Source organism: Nicotiana tomentosiformis, chromosome 8 (genome assembly GCF_000390325.3).
Source record: "Nicotiana tomentosiformis chromosome 8, ASM39032v3, whole genome shotgun sequence".
NCBI lineage: Eukaryota > Viridiplantae > Streptophyta > Magnoliopsida > Solanales > Solanaceae > Nicotiana > Nicotiana tomentosiformis.
In genome coordinates this window covers 63,180,060-63,191,788 of record NC_090819.1, presented here as the reverse complement: position 1 = coordinate 63,191,788, position 11,729 = coordinate 63,180,060, and the positions used below count along the sequence as shown (strand labels likewise).

Below are 11,729 nucleotides of genomic sequence, written 5' to 3'. Positions count from 1 at the left end.
ATTCTTATCACATAAAAAAACGGATGTGAACCTCTATTTTATCCATTCCACTCTAACACAATGTGTGATATCCTTGTCAATCTTCCCATTGCCATGGATTATGAAACTAAGGTACTTAAAACTTCTTCTCTTGGGAATGACTTTTGAATCATGACGCGGACACGGGACGTAAGGAGTAACTAAGCTCCTTGCTCAATAATACTAATATGGCTTTATTAAAGCCAAAAAGACCTGCATCTGTCTCTAGATATTTTGTGGTTCATGAATCCTAAAAAGGGATTCTAGCTTTCTAGTAGTTTTGCTATTTATTTTTGTTAATCTTCTTTCACTTAGTGTGGTGAAAAACGGGCGAAGGACCAATATTATAAACAACCAACCATCTTGCGATGAAAATCAAAGGAGCATGAAGTAATGATGAATGAGCATCAATCAATGAAGTTAATAAACTAAGCATTAATTTGTGTTGTAACAAATTAAAGAAGACCATTTGTTGTTATTAATTCAACTCCAAGAAAATACTCATATGTCCCAAGTCTTTTATGTGAAACTCAGTCACATGGCATTAATAAAGGACAATTCTTAGCCTTGTGCTAAACACTGCAGTATGATCAATGTAAACAAGTAGAACCAAGATATTTGATTCCTTTAGATATAAAATATATTATGGTCTGAGGATGATTGCTTAAGGCCAAGATCTTAATGGAAATTAGCCGATTGATGATAACAAGTTCTCGGGATGGTTTCAGTCCATATATAGCACGATTAAGCTAACATACATGATGCAGATAGTCAAGATGTAAACTACCTCATTGAGAAGGAAATTCATTGGTCTGATAGCATATTGAGACTAAAGAGGTCTAATACTTCATACTCAAAAATATAAGGAAATCTTACGTAAATGTCCCAAATAAGTCTAAATAAGTCCTAACTTTGTGTATGTTATTCGCTGACGACATAATTCTGATTGATGAGACGCGAGACGGTGTTAACGAAATGTTGGAGATTTGGAGACATGCCCTTGATTCTAAGGGTTTCAAGTTGAACAGGACTAAGACAGAATACCTGGTGCAAGTTCAGCGCCGAGTCGAGGGAAGTGAGCATGGACGTGAGGCTTGGATCACAGGTCATCCCCAAGAGAAGTAGTTTTAAGTACCTTCAGTCGATTATTTAGGGGGGACGGAGAGATCGACGAGGATGTCACACACCATATAGGGGTGGGGTGGATGAAATGGAGGTTATCATCTGGAGTCATGTGTTACAAGAAAGTGTCACTGATACTCAAAGGTAAGTTTTATAGAGCGGTGATTAGACCAGCCATGTTGTATGGGGCTGAGTGTTGGCCGGTTAAGAACTCTCATATCCAAAAGATGAAAGTGGCAAAAATGAAGATGTTGAGGTGGATTGCGGGCATAGTAGGATGGATAATATTACTAATATTTTATGAATTGAATAATTTTTATAATAAACTACTTATAAATGGACATAGTTGATAGTTTCGTCTACTAAATTAACTTGCAAAGCCAGAGGGGACAGTGTTTACACATGCAATGAACGATGAATGTACGGCTAAAAAATGAGTTTTTGACTAAAATTATCCCTTATCTATGGTAATGGGTTCATTTTTGTCCTTCAAATATAACCCAGAGCATCTTTAATCCTCTAACTTTGCTAAAGTAGAGCATTTTTGGTCTCAATAACAGAACCAACTTAAAAACTAACAGAAATGGCAAATTTTCTAACGGTGACTACCTTAAGCTTCTCAAATGATTTCTTTGTGGTTTCTGTAAATTTGATTAGTTCAAAATAGTGACAACCCCACCTTTACCCAAAGAGTATTTAATGTAGAAAACATATCTTTTTAAATTAACTATCATAGATAGAGAATTCAACTAACAATGCTCTCCTTCTTTCTTGATTGAGGCACGTTTTCTTTTCTTCTTGCTTCTTCATTTCTTAGGTCAAAATAACTTATAATTAATGTGCATGACTTATTAGAATCAATAGTGCAAACCATTATTTTTTCGGTTTACAAAGTTAGTTTAAACTTTATATGCTTAATCATCTCCACTTACTCGACACATCAAAAGCAAAAGTAAAACCCAAACCAAAATAAAGATTCATTGAACTCAACTCCTTCGTAGAGAAATATGTTTAAGTTTTTAAGAAATATGTTATAATAGCCCTTTACATCAGTTAAACCAAAATGAAGAGTTTACTAAAATCAACTCTTTTACGCCAGTCTTTTAGCGACAAAAAATAACTCTTTCATGCGCATCAAGCTATCCCAACCATCTGCTAGGCGTATCAACCTATCCATATAGTCTTCAACAGCAATCCCAACTCTTTTTCACCAATCTTCAGCAGCAAAAAATAACCTCCAACGGCAACAACCAATCCTTTTAAGCAGAAACTTACATATCAAAAAATATATCTCCAGTCACTCTACTTTCTTGAGTTGCTTTCATATAGTCCTGGCTGCCAGACCTTCTTCTTACCTACAATAAAAATAAAATTATCGTTACTGTATTATTAATATAATTAAATAAAGTGATATGTGTAATAAACTCATACCTGAAGCTTTACATGAGCAGAAGATGCAGTAGGAAATGAGGATTCTTGTCGCACCGTCTCATCATCATGAGAATCTAGATACACACGATTTAACTTGCAGGTTCTTTTGTTATGACATGGATTATGGCATAAGCTACAATCCAATTTTGTTTGCTTCCTTTTCATTTTTTGTCTACTTGCTCCAACTTCATCAGACTCTTTTTTGCGAAGCTTTTGTTTTCTTCCTTTGGTACTTTATCTTTCCAATCGTGGAGGCAAAAGAGGAACGTTATTCGACTTAGGCCACATCTCTTGACCATTCATAGGTAGAATAGAAAAGGCATAGATCATTCTATAAGTTTCTACCTTATAACAATCATCCACATATGAATTAATGTCATCATGTTTAGCCCAAATCGCGGCAATGGCATGCTTGCAAGAAATTCCTGTTAGATCCCATTTCCTACAGCTACATTTTCTATTTAGCAAATCCACATCCCAGTTGTTCATTATGCTTGCTCCTATTATCTCATAATTCCATTCATTTGACTTTCTGGTAATAAATTCAGCTGCTTTAGCTTGATTTTTGTGCAATACATTCTTAATCCTAGGGCAAATATCACCATCATTCCACTTGGTACCTTTATCCCTATTTGCTTGCATCCTTGTCATAAGGTGATACCTTAACTTCTCCAATAGAGTGATAATCAGCTTATCTCTAGCCTCAATGATCATACTATTAAAACATTCACACATATTATTGAGTAAGGTATCGTATTTCACAGTTTCAAAAAAGTGAGATTTAGACCATTCAGTAGGCGACTTCTTCTTGAGCCAATGAACAGCTTCTGAATCTATATCAAAGATGTCAACCATGCAATCCTCAAACCACTTTACTGTTGTAGCCTTTGCAGCCTTCCAAAGGGCATTCCTGAGTGAAATACTACTGAATCCGGTCCTCTTGAAGTTGTTATGGAGGTGTCTCACACAAAATAAATGACTAACATATGGCAATACCTCATTGAACGCTTTAATCAAACCCTTTTGCTTGTCTGACATGAAGGTCCAAGTACCATAGTTATCAATGTCTAAGTCAAGCTTCAAATAATTCAAAAACCATTCCCACGATTCCTTTCTTTCCTTCTCTACAATTGCATATGCTATCGGAAAGATATTGTTATTCGGATCAAGCCCAACAGCAGTTAACAATTGAGTCCCATATATTGGACCCTTAAGCCAACAACCATCCACCCCAATTATTCTTCTACAACCGCTCTTGAACCCCTCTTTACAACTACTAAAACAAATATAGATTCTTTGGAATCTCTTAGGCTTGTCGGGCACCTCATTTTCAACAAACTTCATATAGACTGATGTATTTGGATTTGTCCTCCTAATTTCATTGCAATAGTTCCACAATACCTTGTATTGAGCATTAATATCTCCATCAATCAGTGCAAGTGCTTTTTTCTTTGCCCTTCTGCATTGTGATAATGTCACTTGAACTCTTAGTTCCACACTAACGTGATCTCTGAATGCACCGATTGCCCAAGACCCATTTGAGCTTATGGCCTTAAGATATCTTTGTGCAATATAAGAAGATGTGATTGCTTTGTTACGGTGATTCCAAATCTTACAATCATGAGTGGGATTGTATGTTCTGATCTGAAATGTTCTATCTCGATGCATTCTTGATGCTAGAATCTCCCATTTGCAATCTAGATGACCACAATTTGCTTTAACTCTTGAGTTATCATTCTTACACCACTTAATGTACTTTCCTTCATTAACTTCATGAGTTATTACAGAATATTTGAACTCATGCTTATTTTCAAATGTCAATTCTAATGCCAACACTGGTTTATCCCCGTCTGTTTTAGGATTGAACATCGGAAAGTTGAAACTCTCACTGTCAGAGTCACAATCTAAACTCTTTGTATCATCCGAGTCAACACAATCTATATCACCTTCTTCAGCAGCCATTTTTTTCTTAACTTCTTCACTAACTTCATGTCTATGATTCACATTTTCATTATACTCTGAAAAATCATTTTCTGAGTCTTCAAATTCATCATCAGTCAAAGAATGCTCGCTATTTACTTCTTTCTCTTGTTCTGCTCCACTAACTTCATTAGTATGTATAGTTTTTCCAATATATGAATCAAGATGTTCAAAGTACACTTCAACCATCTTATGATCTGGAATATTTTTGGATATAGGAGTAGCTTCTACATCAGTAGAAACAAGTGCATTCCATTCCCGTACCTCCCGCACTTGTGCCAAAAAGTAACAGAATCTCTCTCATAACCACATAGTTCTGTCATGGATTTGAATTGCGACAGATTCAACTCCGTATAGTTAACATAATCAATAAAATCTACACGTCCCCCAAGGTAATATCTGCTAGGTTGATGCTTCATCGTACCACCATGTGTTACTTTTACACTGAAAAAAAAAAGCTTCATATGCAGGGTCTGCCAAAAAAAACTTATGTTAAGGCTATATGATAAGAGCTAATTGAAGTTGTCATGTGTTATATAATAATCATTAGATAAACTAAAGAATTAGAAATTGAATCAACATACAGTAAAAAAAATAATTCACAATTTCTTCAGTTTGATGAAAATCTAAACGGTATTTCTTGCTAAAATCTTACCATAATTGGGTATTTCACTACCATGCCATCTAATAATCATTGCTGGAGATCAATAAATAAGCTTCTTCACTTTGAGTCATCTTCTTGTTTCAGTCATCAAAGCTTTTTTGAGAGGCTAGGGTTTTTGGTAATGGGTAGATCTGCGGATGGAGTTGGGAAAAAGTGCAAATGGAATTGGTCATCTTTTACTAGTGGGTTTAGTATTTTATAAAGTGACGTGAGTGTCACATGGGTTAGCACCGTTAGTCTTTAAGTTGGTTCTGTTAGTAAGACAAAAAATGCTCTACTTTAGCAAAGTTAAAGGATTAAAGATGCTCTGGGTTATATTTGAAGGACAGAAATGAACCTACTCCCATAGATAAGGGATAATTTTAGTCAAAAACTCGCTAAAAAACAGTAAATATAGTTTACTTCCATGAGATTGAATCGGTAAAAAATATCCTTCTTGATTTATTCAATCACATCTCACCTAATCCAAATGGCTTTCACTTAGGGTGTGTTTGGTACGAAAAAAATATTTTCTAATTTTCTTATCTTTGGCTGGTTTAAATATTTTAAAAAATATTTTCCTTATGAACTTATTCTTTCCTACTAAAAGGAAGAAAATTATTTTTCAAAACTCTTTCTCAATCTTCCCCAACTTATTTTTCACCCCACCCCCACACCCTAACATTCCCACGACCACCCTGCCCCCTAAACTCGGACCTACCACCCTCCCATATCTTTATCCATTTCGTCTTATATAGATTTTGCCTAAATTATATATTTTTCAAAATATTTTCTACTACTTAACCAAACACCAGAAAATACGCAAGAAAATCACCTATTTTCCAAGGAAAATAGTACCAAACACACCCTTATTTTCCTTCTTGATGTATTCAACCACATCTCACTTCTAATCCAAATGGCTCTCACCCATTTCCCAACTGAGAGAAGATCTCCTTCCAACCAACTATACGTGCAATTTTGCTGCAAATTATTTATTTTTTCCAAAGCTATATCTTCTCTAATGAAATTCCTTGTGCTTTTTCTTTTATTTTTTCAATCCCGATTTTGTTGTGATTTTTATGGAAACTCATTGGTGCCTCTTTGATTTTACTTCAGTACTCCAAATTAAGCCTTTTTCCTTTCTAGAGGGCTACCATGAAAAATAAGTCAAACAAAATGGAGAATGAAATAAAAGTTTCCTTGAGGGATCAATCTCTCTATAAACTAAATCACATGATTTGCAACCAAATATTGAAACCACAAAGTAATCATCATCTAAACACCAGCAGAAAGACTGGTAAAAATACATTTATTTTTGACAACGAACACGGGCAACATTTGAAGACAACTTGTTTTTTCTTAAAACATCGTTGAAAATTGAAAATCAACCACAGACATGGAACAACTCAATGTTCCAGCAACATGAAGGTTACATAAAGCTCATACAAGCAGATGACGCGTTAGTACTAGCATGTCGGTTCATCTGCATAGCACCAGACTGCTGAGTTTTTACAGCGGCAGCTCCCTCAAGCATCTACAGCCAAGAAAAAACCAAATGATATCAATAAGCTTGCTGTAAAAGACTAAACCAGTAGGATGGGAGAAGCTATTTTTCCAAGGATGTCAATTTTCACCATTCGGGGAGCAAGCACTTCTTGAAGAGAAGTCAGAAGGAGCCATTGGAATGGATATAGAGAGCTGTGTAGTGGAGAAATTGTTTTTGTTCGATTCCTCATCATCAAGGTTGGACCACGATTCTTTAGCAGTGGGCCATTCGTTAAAGAAAGGGCGCATTGACTGCTGCTCCTGCTTTACTGTTCCAGGTGAATCAATTTCACTGCCAAAGAAGCAATGCTGGTGTCGTCGTTTTGAAATTGTTGAATCAATCATTGGCTCAAGTAGATTAGGTAGATGCATCTGCTGTGAGCTACCCAGCAACTGAGAATCATTTTTTGGTCTCGCCGTGGGGCTTGAAGAAACTTGAGAAGGCAATACCCATGTGCTGTCCATGGTGGTCCCCATCCCTAAATTTCTGACAGTTGCAGAAGTTTCTGAAGATAAATTATGCTCATCAGCATCAGGAGCAATTCCATGGAGATACCTGTGATACATTTTGGCATTAGATGAAACTGGATGTTACAACACTTATTTCTCCAAAGGCAATACAAGCTGACTGCAGCCAAGAATAGTATTAGTAAAGGGACAAAGGCAAACTACCCAAACAATAAGTACACATTTAATCAGAATAAGGGCATGAGAAGAGTAAACGGAGCTTCTTCAAATTGCCAAGATTTTTGTTGTCAACTTCCTTATAGGGTGGATCAAAAGAACCCACCCCCCCCCCCCCCCAAAAAAAAACCCCGACAAGAAAAGAAAGAAGAATGCTCTCAGAATCAAAGATAAGGCAAGAGTGACATAAACACAAAGGGAGCTGATGCACAGTAAGCACGGGATATGCATCCTTCAGCACCATATGCTATTAGTCGGAATATGGCAGACTACTGTTGGTGTAAACTGTAAAGTAATCACCATTTAAAACTGAGTTGTCATTCTCCAAATCATTAGAGATGAGTCCTGTGAAAAATACAAGATTATCGTCGTAGTTCAAAACACTTCCAACCTTCCATCACTGAGCTCGGCAGTTTCATGCTAATAAACACATACTCTGCCTAGATGGAACTAGCTTATGACTTGATAAGTAACTGGAAAATACTTTATCCTTCTTGTTTTGACATAACATTAGAGTCCATATAGGAGAAGCCTTTGGTCTCTTGCATGCATATATTGATGTTACTCCTCCTTGTAAGTACAACTAAAGGCAAGCATATATGCATTCCAACTTCCAAAAAACTAAACTTAACGTGTTAAAATTGATGTGTTTGAAAATATATTCTATTACCTTCATTGATAACAGCCAATAATCTCGGGCGTATGTTATTTATTGCAACTTCCAGAATGGTCTGAAGATTTCCAAGAATGGAATACAAATGCATATTAAATGTTACTTATAATGGTGTTCAATTATCAGAGACAGAATTTCCAAAGTTGATCGAAATTCAAATCAAAATTTTATTTCCTTTTTGTCTGATAAATATTCCTGCGATTAGGTTATGCAACTCTCTCTGGGATAAGTGCAATTCATTTACAAGAGAAAGAAACAAGGCAAGAAACAATTGCCATTTAGTAGCAAGAAAAGCACATTCAAGGACACAACCCTACAACCGACACCAGCATTCACACGAATGTTATCATGTTGCATGAAATTTGAGTGACGTCACACTCACACAGGCACCTCAAATATCTATACCCACTCAGGATCCAACCATAGATACAGGATCACAACACAACTCTGACCTGAAAATTGACATACCTGAAGGGCCAATGCTACATTTAAAAGGAAAACGTGAGGCTCAATAGCTATTTGTAATTTTCGCCCTCACTATTTATCATCTTGCTTATGATATGACTTGCTGCATCAGAACATAATCAGTCTTTTTGCACCTATTCATGTCAGGACCTTGATAGATAAACAGTTCCAGAGGGAGTAGGAAACAGCTTTTAGAGGTGGATCAATAATAACTTATCAGGCCCTCAAATTTTACGGAACTGGTAGGTCTCAAATTAGCAAAAGTGGAAAGATGAACTGAAGGCTTACAGGCGACAAAAATGGGTCATAAGCAGACAAAAAATGGGCAAAAAACATTGTGCCATGATAATAGTCTCCCAAGTCCTATATGGCATCCTCCTGATGTAAAAGATTTGAGTTCACATTTCTATCTTTTATCAGCAAAATAACAACAACAACAACATACCCAGTATATTTCCACAATGTGTGGTCTGGGATGGGTAATGTGCGACCTTACCCCTACTTTGCGGAGGTAGAGAGGCTGTTTCCGATAAACTTCTATATTTATCAGCCAAAAAAAAAGGACAAAACATAGAATCACTCATTGGAACAAGTAGAGTGTTAGACCACATGATACAGAGCCCAAGATCAAGGCTTGAAGCAACATGTTGGAGTAATTCAGATGACAGATTCAGTTATCAAAGTAATAAAGTTTATATGCCAACTGACGGAAAAACAAATTTAGGCCACAAAGTAGTCGAAGTAACACAAGAACACCAAGACAAGTGTAGCCAAGGAAAAGAAGTCCTAGTGTCCTACTGAAGACAAAAAGGAGGTACCTATAGTCCTTGTTATCTATTCCATAGGACACGAGCTCCATCTGCAACTTTGTTGCACTGCTTCCATAATTCAGTTCTTCTGAATTAGCGACAGAATATAATGGCATGTGCTGGAAACTTCCACAGCTGCTACTTTGGAAACTTCCTCTTGTATTGCTGCTCCCAGTAGTAATGTGCGACATACTAGTCGACAAGGACTGGGAAGCAGATTGAGATTCCACAGGCTTTCTTGAACGGTTGCGACCTCGATGCATGTGCCGCTCACAATATTTGGAGTCAGGATATGCATCTTTCGAGCACCTCCACTTCTTTCCATCAGTCCTTCTACACCTTCCGGGCTCAGGGTCAAACTTCTTTCCGTAATAGGAACAATAGCCCACTGCACATGGAATATACAAACCATTAAGCTCCGAGATAATGTAGTAAAGCCGCACCACTGCCCTGAAGAAGTCCTTTTACGGCAAAAGAAAATATATAGCAAGATCTGATTAGCCACACAGCAATCAGAAATCAATGAAATAGGAGCATACCAAAACACAAAGTTCCCACTACTGGAGCACTTATACATAGGCATCGAAAGTAAGCACATCTGTAAACTATACATGATCTGCGGCGGATTTAAAAACAAAATTTCAACAAATATTATTTTCTGAACCCACAATTTTAAAAGTATAGCGAGTTCAGTCTAAGAGTTTAAGAGATTGAACCATCAAGTTAAAATTCTGGATGTGCCACTGTTCATGATGGTGTACAACTTAAATAAACATCGGATGAGCCCCTAAAAAGGCAAAAACAAGTGTGTTTCTACTACATTGACACAAAGAATAACAAAGCTATAATTCACTAGATGCCAACCCCGACGAAAAAAGTCTCTCCTAGAGCCAAACCATGTATGTACATATTAAATACAAACAAAAAAGTAACAATTGCAAATTCATAACAAGACAGAAAGTAGACAAGAATGCCAAAAAAGGAGCCCTTTTCCAGATCTACATGCTTCAATAAAACCATCGAAGTGAAGTAAACCATCAATTCTTCACTAATATATAATAAATGAAGAAGAAAGAAGAAACATACAGCTGGGGTGATGAAAGAACCTAGCAGAGATGGCTTCAAAACTCCGACGAATTGGAACAACGAGGTCCGGTGGAACAGGTAGACCTGCCACCAGGTACTTGTATATCATTGCCTGATGCTCCAGCTCCTGCCATTGCACTGCCGTGAATGGTGGCCGGTAACCATACCCATACCCCCCTCCCCCCACCACTGATGTAGAGGTGCTGCCACTCATCTCCCAACAAAATATTTTACCCACTTTCAACTTTTTTCACTGTCACTAAAAAAGCTGCACCTAGAAATCAACACAAACAGCAGTTAATACACAAACATAAATAAATATACACAGAGGTCAGAGGGAGAGAGAGAGAAATGTTTTCTTTGATATAGAAGCAAAGGTTGTTGAGGTTACCTAAGAGGGGGACAGATCTAGGGTTTGGACAAGCATGGAAGGAGAGAGCAGAGAGAGGAAAAGGCAAAAAAACATACTCTATAAAGTGAAGTGAGATTTAAGTAACTTTAAAGTAGAGTGAATGAAGAGACAAAGTGATAGTAATAGTAATATGGAAGTGCTGGACATTAATGATGTTCATTAGATTACATAGTACTTTGATTACTTAAATGGAGATTTATGATGAAGAAAATTGAATATAATAGCAGCTAGTACTAGTAGTAGTGGTAATGTACAAGACAAATACTAATAAATTAGATTAATCACACTAGCTCTAGTATTTTCATTGCTTCACATTGTAGTTTATCAGATGAAGAGAAGAGACAGGAGGGAGTTTAATGAATGAAGGTTTAAGAATGGAGTGTTGATGGTTAAGGAAGCATTGGGACATGGGAATAAAGGGTGTGGGGTAGAGTGAATTATGTATATGTCTTGTTGTGGTCCAATGATGTAACCACCCCTTACTCTTTTCTCTTTGGTCATGTCATTGTTATCATGACCCCAAAGATGCAAACTTTGTGCTTAAGCCTCAACAATGACCTACAAAAGATCTTGTTGTTTTTCTTTGAGTAAGGAGGTGAAATATCTTAACATCTTAAGGAATAAGCTCGGTTGTACTTGTACAACATATATATATATATATATATATCTCAATGCTAAAATTTAAGATTACATTTAGTTGCAACGTCAAATTTACATTATTAATTTTAATCGTTCTAAAACTTTATGTACAATGGTATAAAACTCTAGAAAACCAAACATTACATTAGTTATCAAAAGCTTTATATTAAAAACTTAACATTTTATTAGTTTTACAACAATTAAATTAATAGTATAAATTTT

At 36.4% G+C, this 11,729-nt stretch overlaps 2 protein-coding genes across 5 annotated transcripts; both read right to left on the bottom strand.

The window, feature by feature from the left end:
- Positions 1 to 2,093: 2,093 nt before the first annotated feature.
- Positions 2,094 to 5,395, bottom strand: LOC104100211 (uncharacterized). 2 transcript variants are annotated; one of them, XM_033657124.2, is made up of 3 exons: positions 5,207 to 5,395; positions 2,572 to 5,024; positions 2,094 to 2,495 (listed from the first exon to the last, which is right to left on the bottom strand). In XM_033657124.2, exon 2 carries the CDS (start codon positions 4,738 to 4,740, stop codon positions 2,806 to 2,808), a length of 1,935 nt encoding a protein of 644 aa, XP_033513015.2. In that variant the 5' UTR covers positions 4,741 to 5,024; positions 5,207 to 5,395; the 3' UTR covers positions 2,094 to 2,495; positions 2,572 to 2,805. The 2 variants fall into 2 exon arrangements, with proteins under 2 accessions (XP_033513015.2, XP_009605687.2); XM_009607392.4 differs by having other exon boundaries at positions 2,572 to 4,995.
- Positions 5,396 to 6,445: 1,050 nt separating this feature from the next.
- Positions 6,446 to 10,986, bottom strand: LOC104100212 (growth-regulating factor 4-like). Of its 3 annotated transcripts, XM_070182391.1 has the most exons (5): positions 10,848 to 10,986; positions 10,457 to 10,730; positions 9,380 to 9,758; positions 6,829 to 7,295; positions 6,446 to 6,728 (listed from the first exon to the last, which is right to left on the bottom strand). In XM_070182391.1, the coding sequence occupies exons 2-5, from the start codon at positions 10,668 to 10,670 to the stop codon at positions 6,721 to 6,723; spliced, it is 1,068 nt and encodes a 355-aa protein (XP_070038492.1). In that variant the 5' UTR covers positions 10,671 to 10,730; positions 10,848 to 10,986; the 3' UTR covers positions 6,446 to 6,720. The 3 variants fall into 3 exon arrangements, with proteins under 3 accessions (XP_070038492.1, XP_009605689.1, XP_033513016.1); XM_009607394.4 differs by having other exon boundaries at positions 6,690 to 7,295; XM_033657125.2 differs by lacking the exon at positions 10,848 to 10,986 and having other exon boundaries at positions 6,690 to 7,295; positions 10,457 to 10,817.
- Between the last annotated feature and the right edge of the window lie 743 nt (positions 10,987 to 11,729).

Bases quoted from the DNA above. Each gene is read 5' to 3' on its own strand.
- LOC104100211 (XM_033657124.2), bottom strand. From the start codon at position 4,740: ATGGTTGAAGTGTACTTTGAACATCTTGATTCATATATTGGAAAAACT.
- LOC104100212 (XM_009607394.4), bottom strand. From the start codon at position 10,670: ATGAGTGGCAGCACCTCTACATCAGTGGTGGGGGGAGGGGGGTATGGG. The intron at 9,759-10,456 runs GTATGTTTCTTC...TTCCATGTGCAG, and splicing joins GTTCTTTCATCACCCCAGCT to TGGGCTATTGTTCCTATTAC. The intron at 7,296-9,379 runs GTACCTCCTTTT...AATGTATCACAG, and splicing joins ATAGATAACAAGGACTATAG to GTATCTCCATGGAATTGCTC.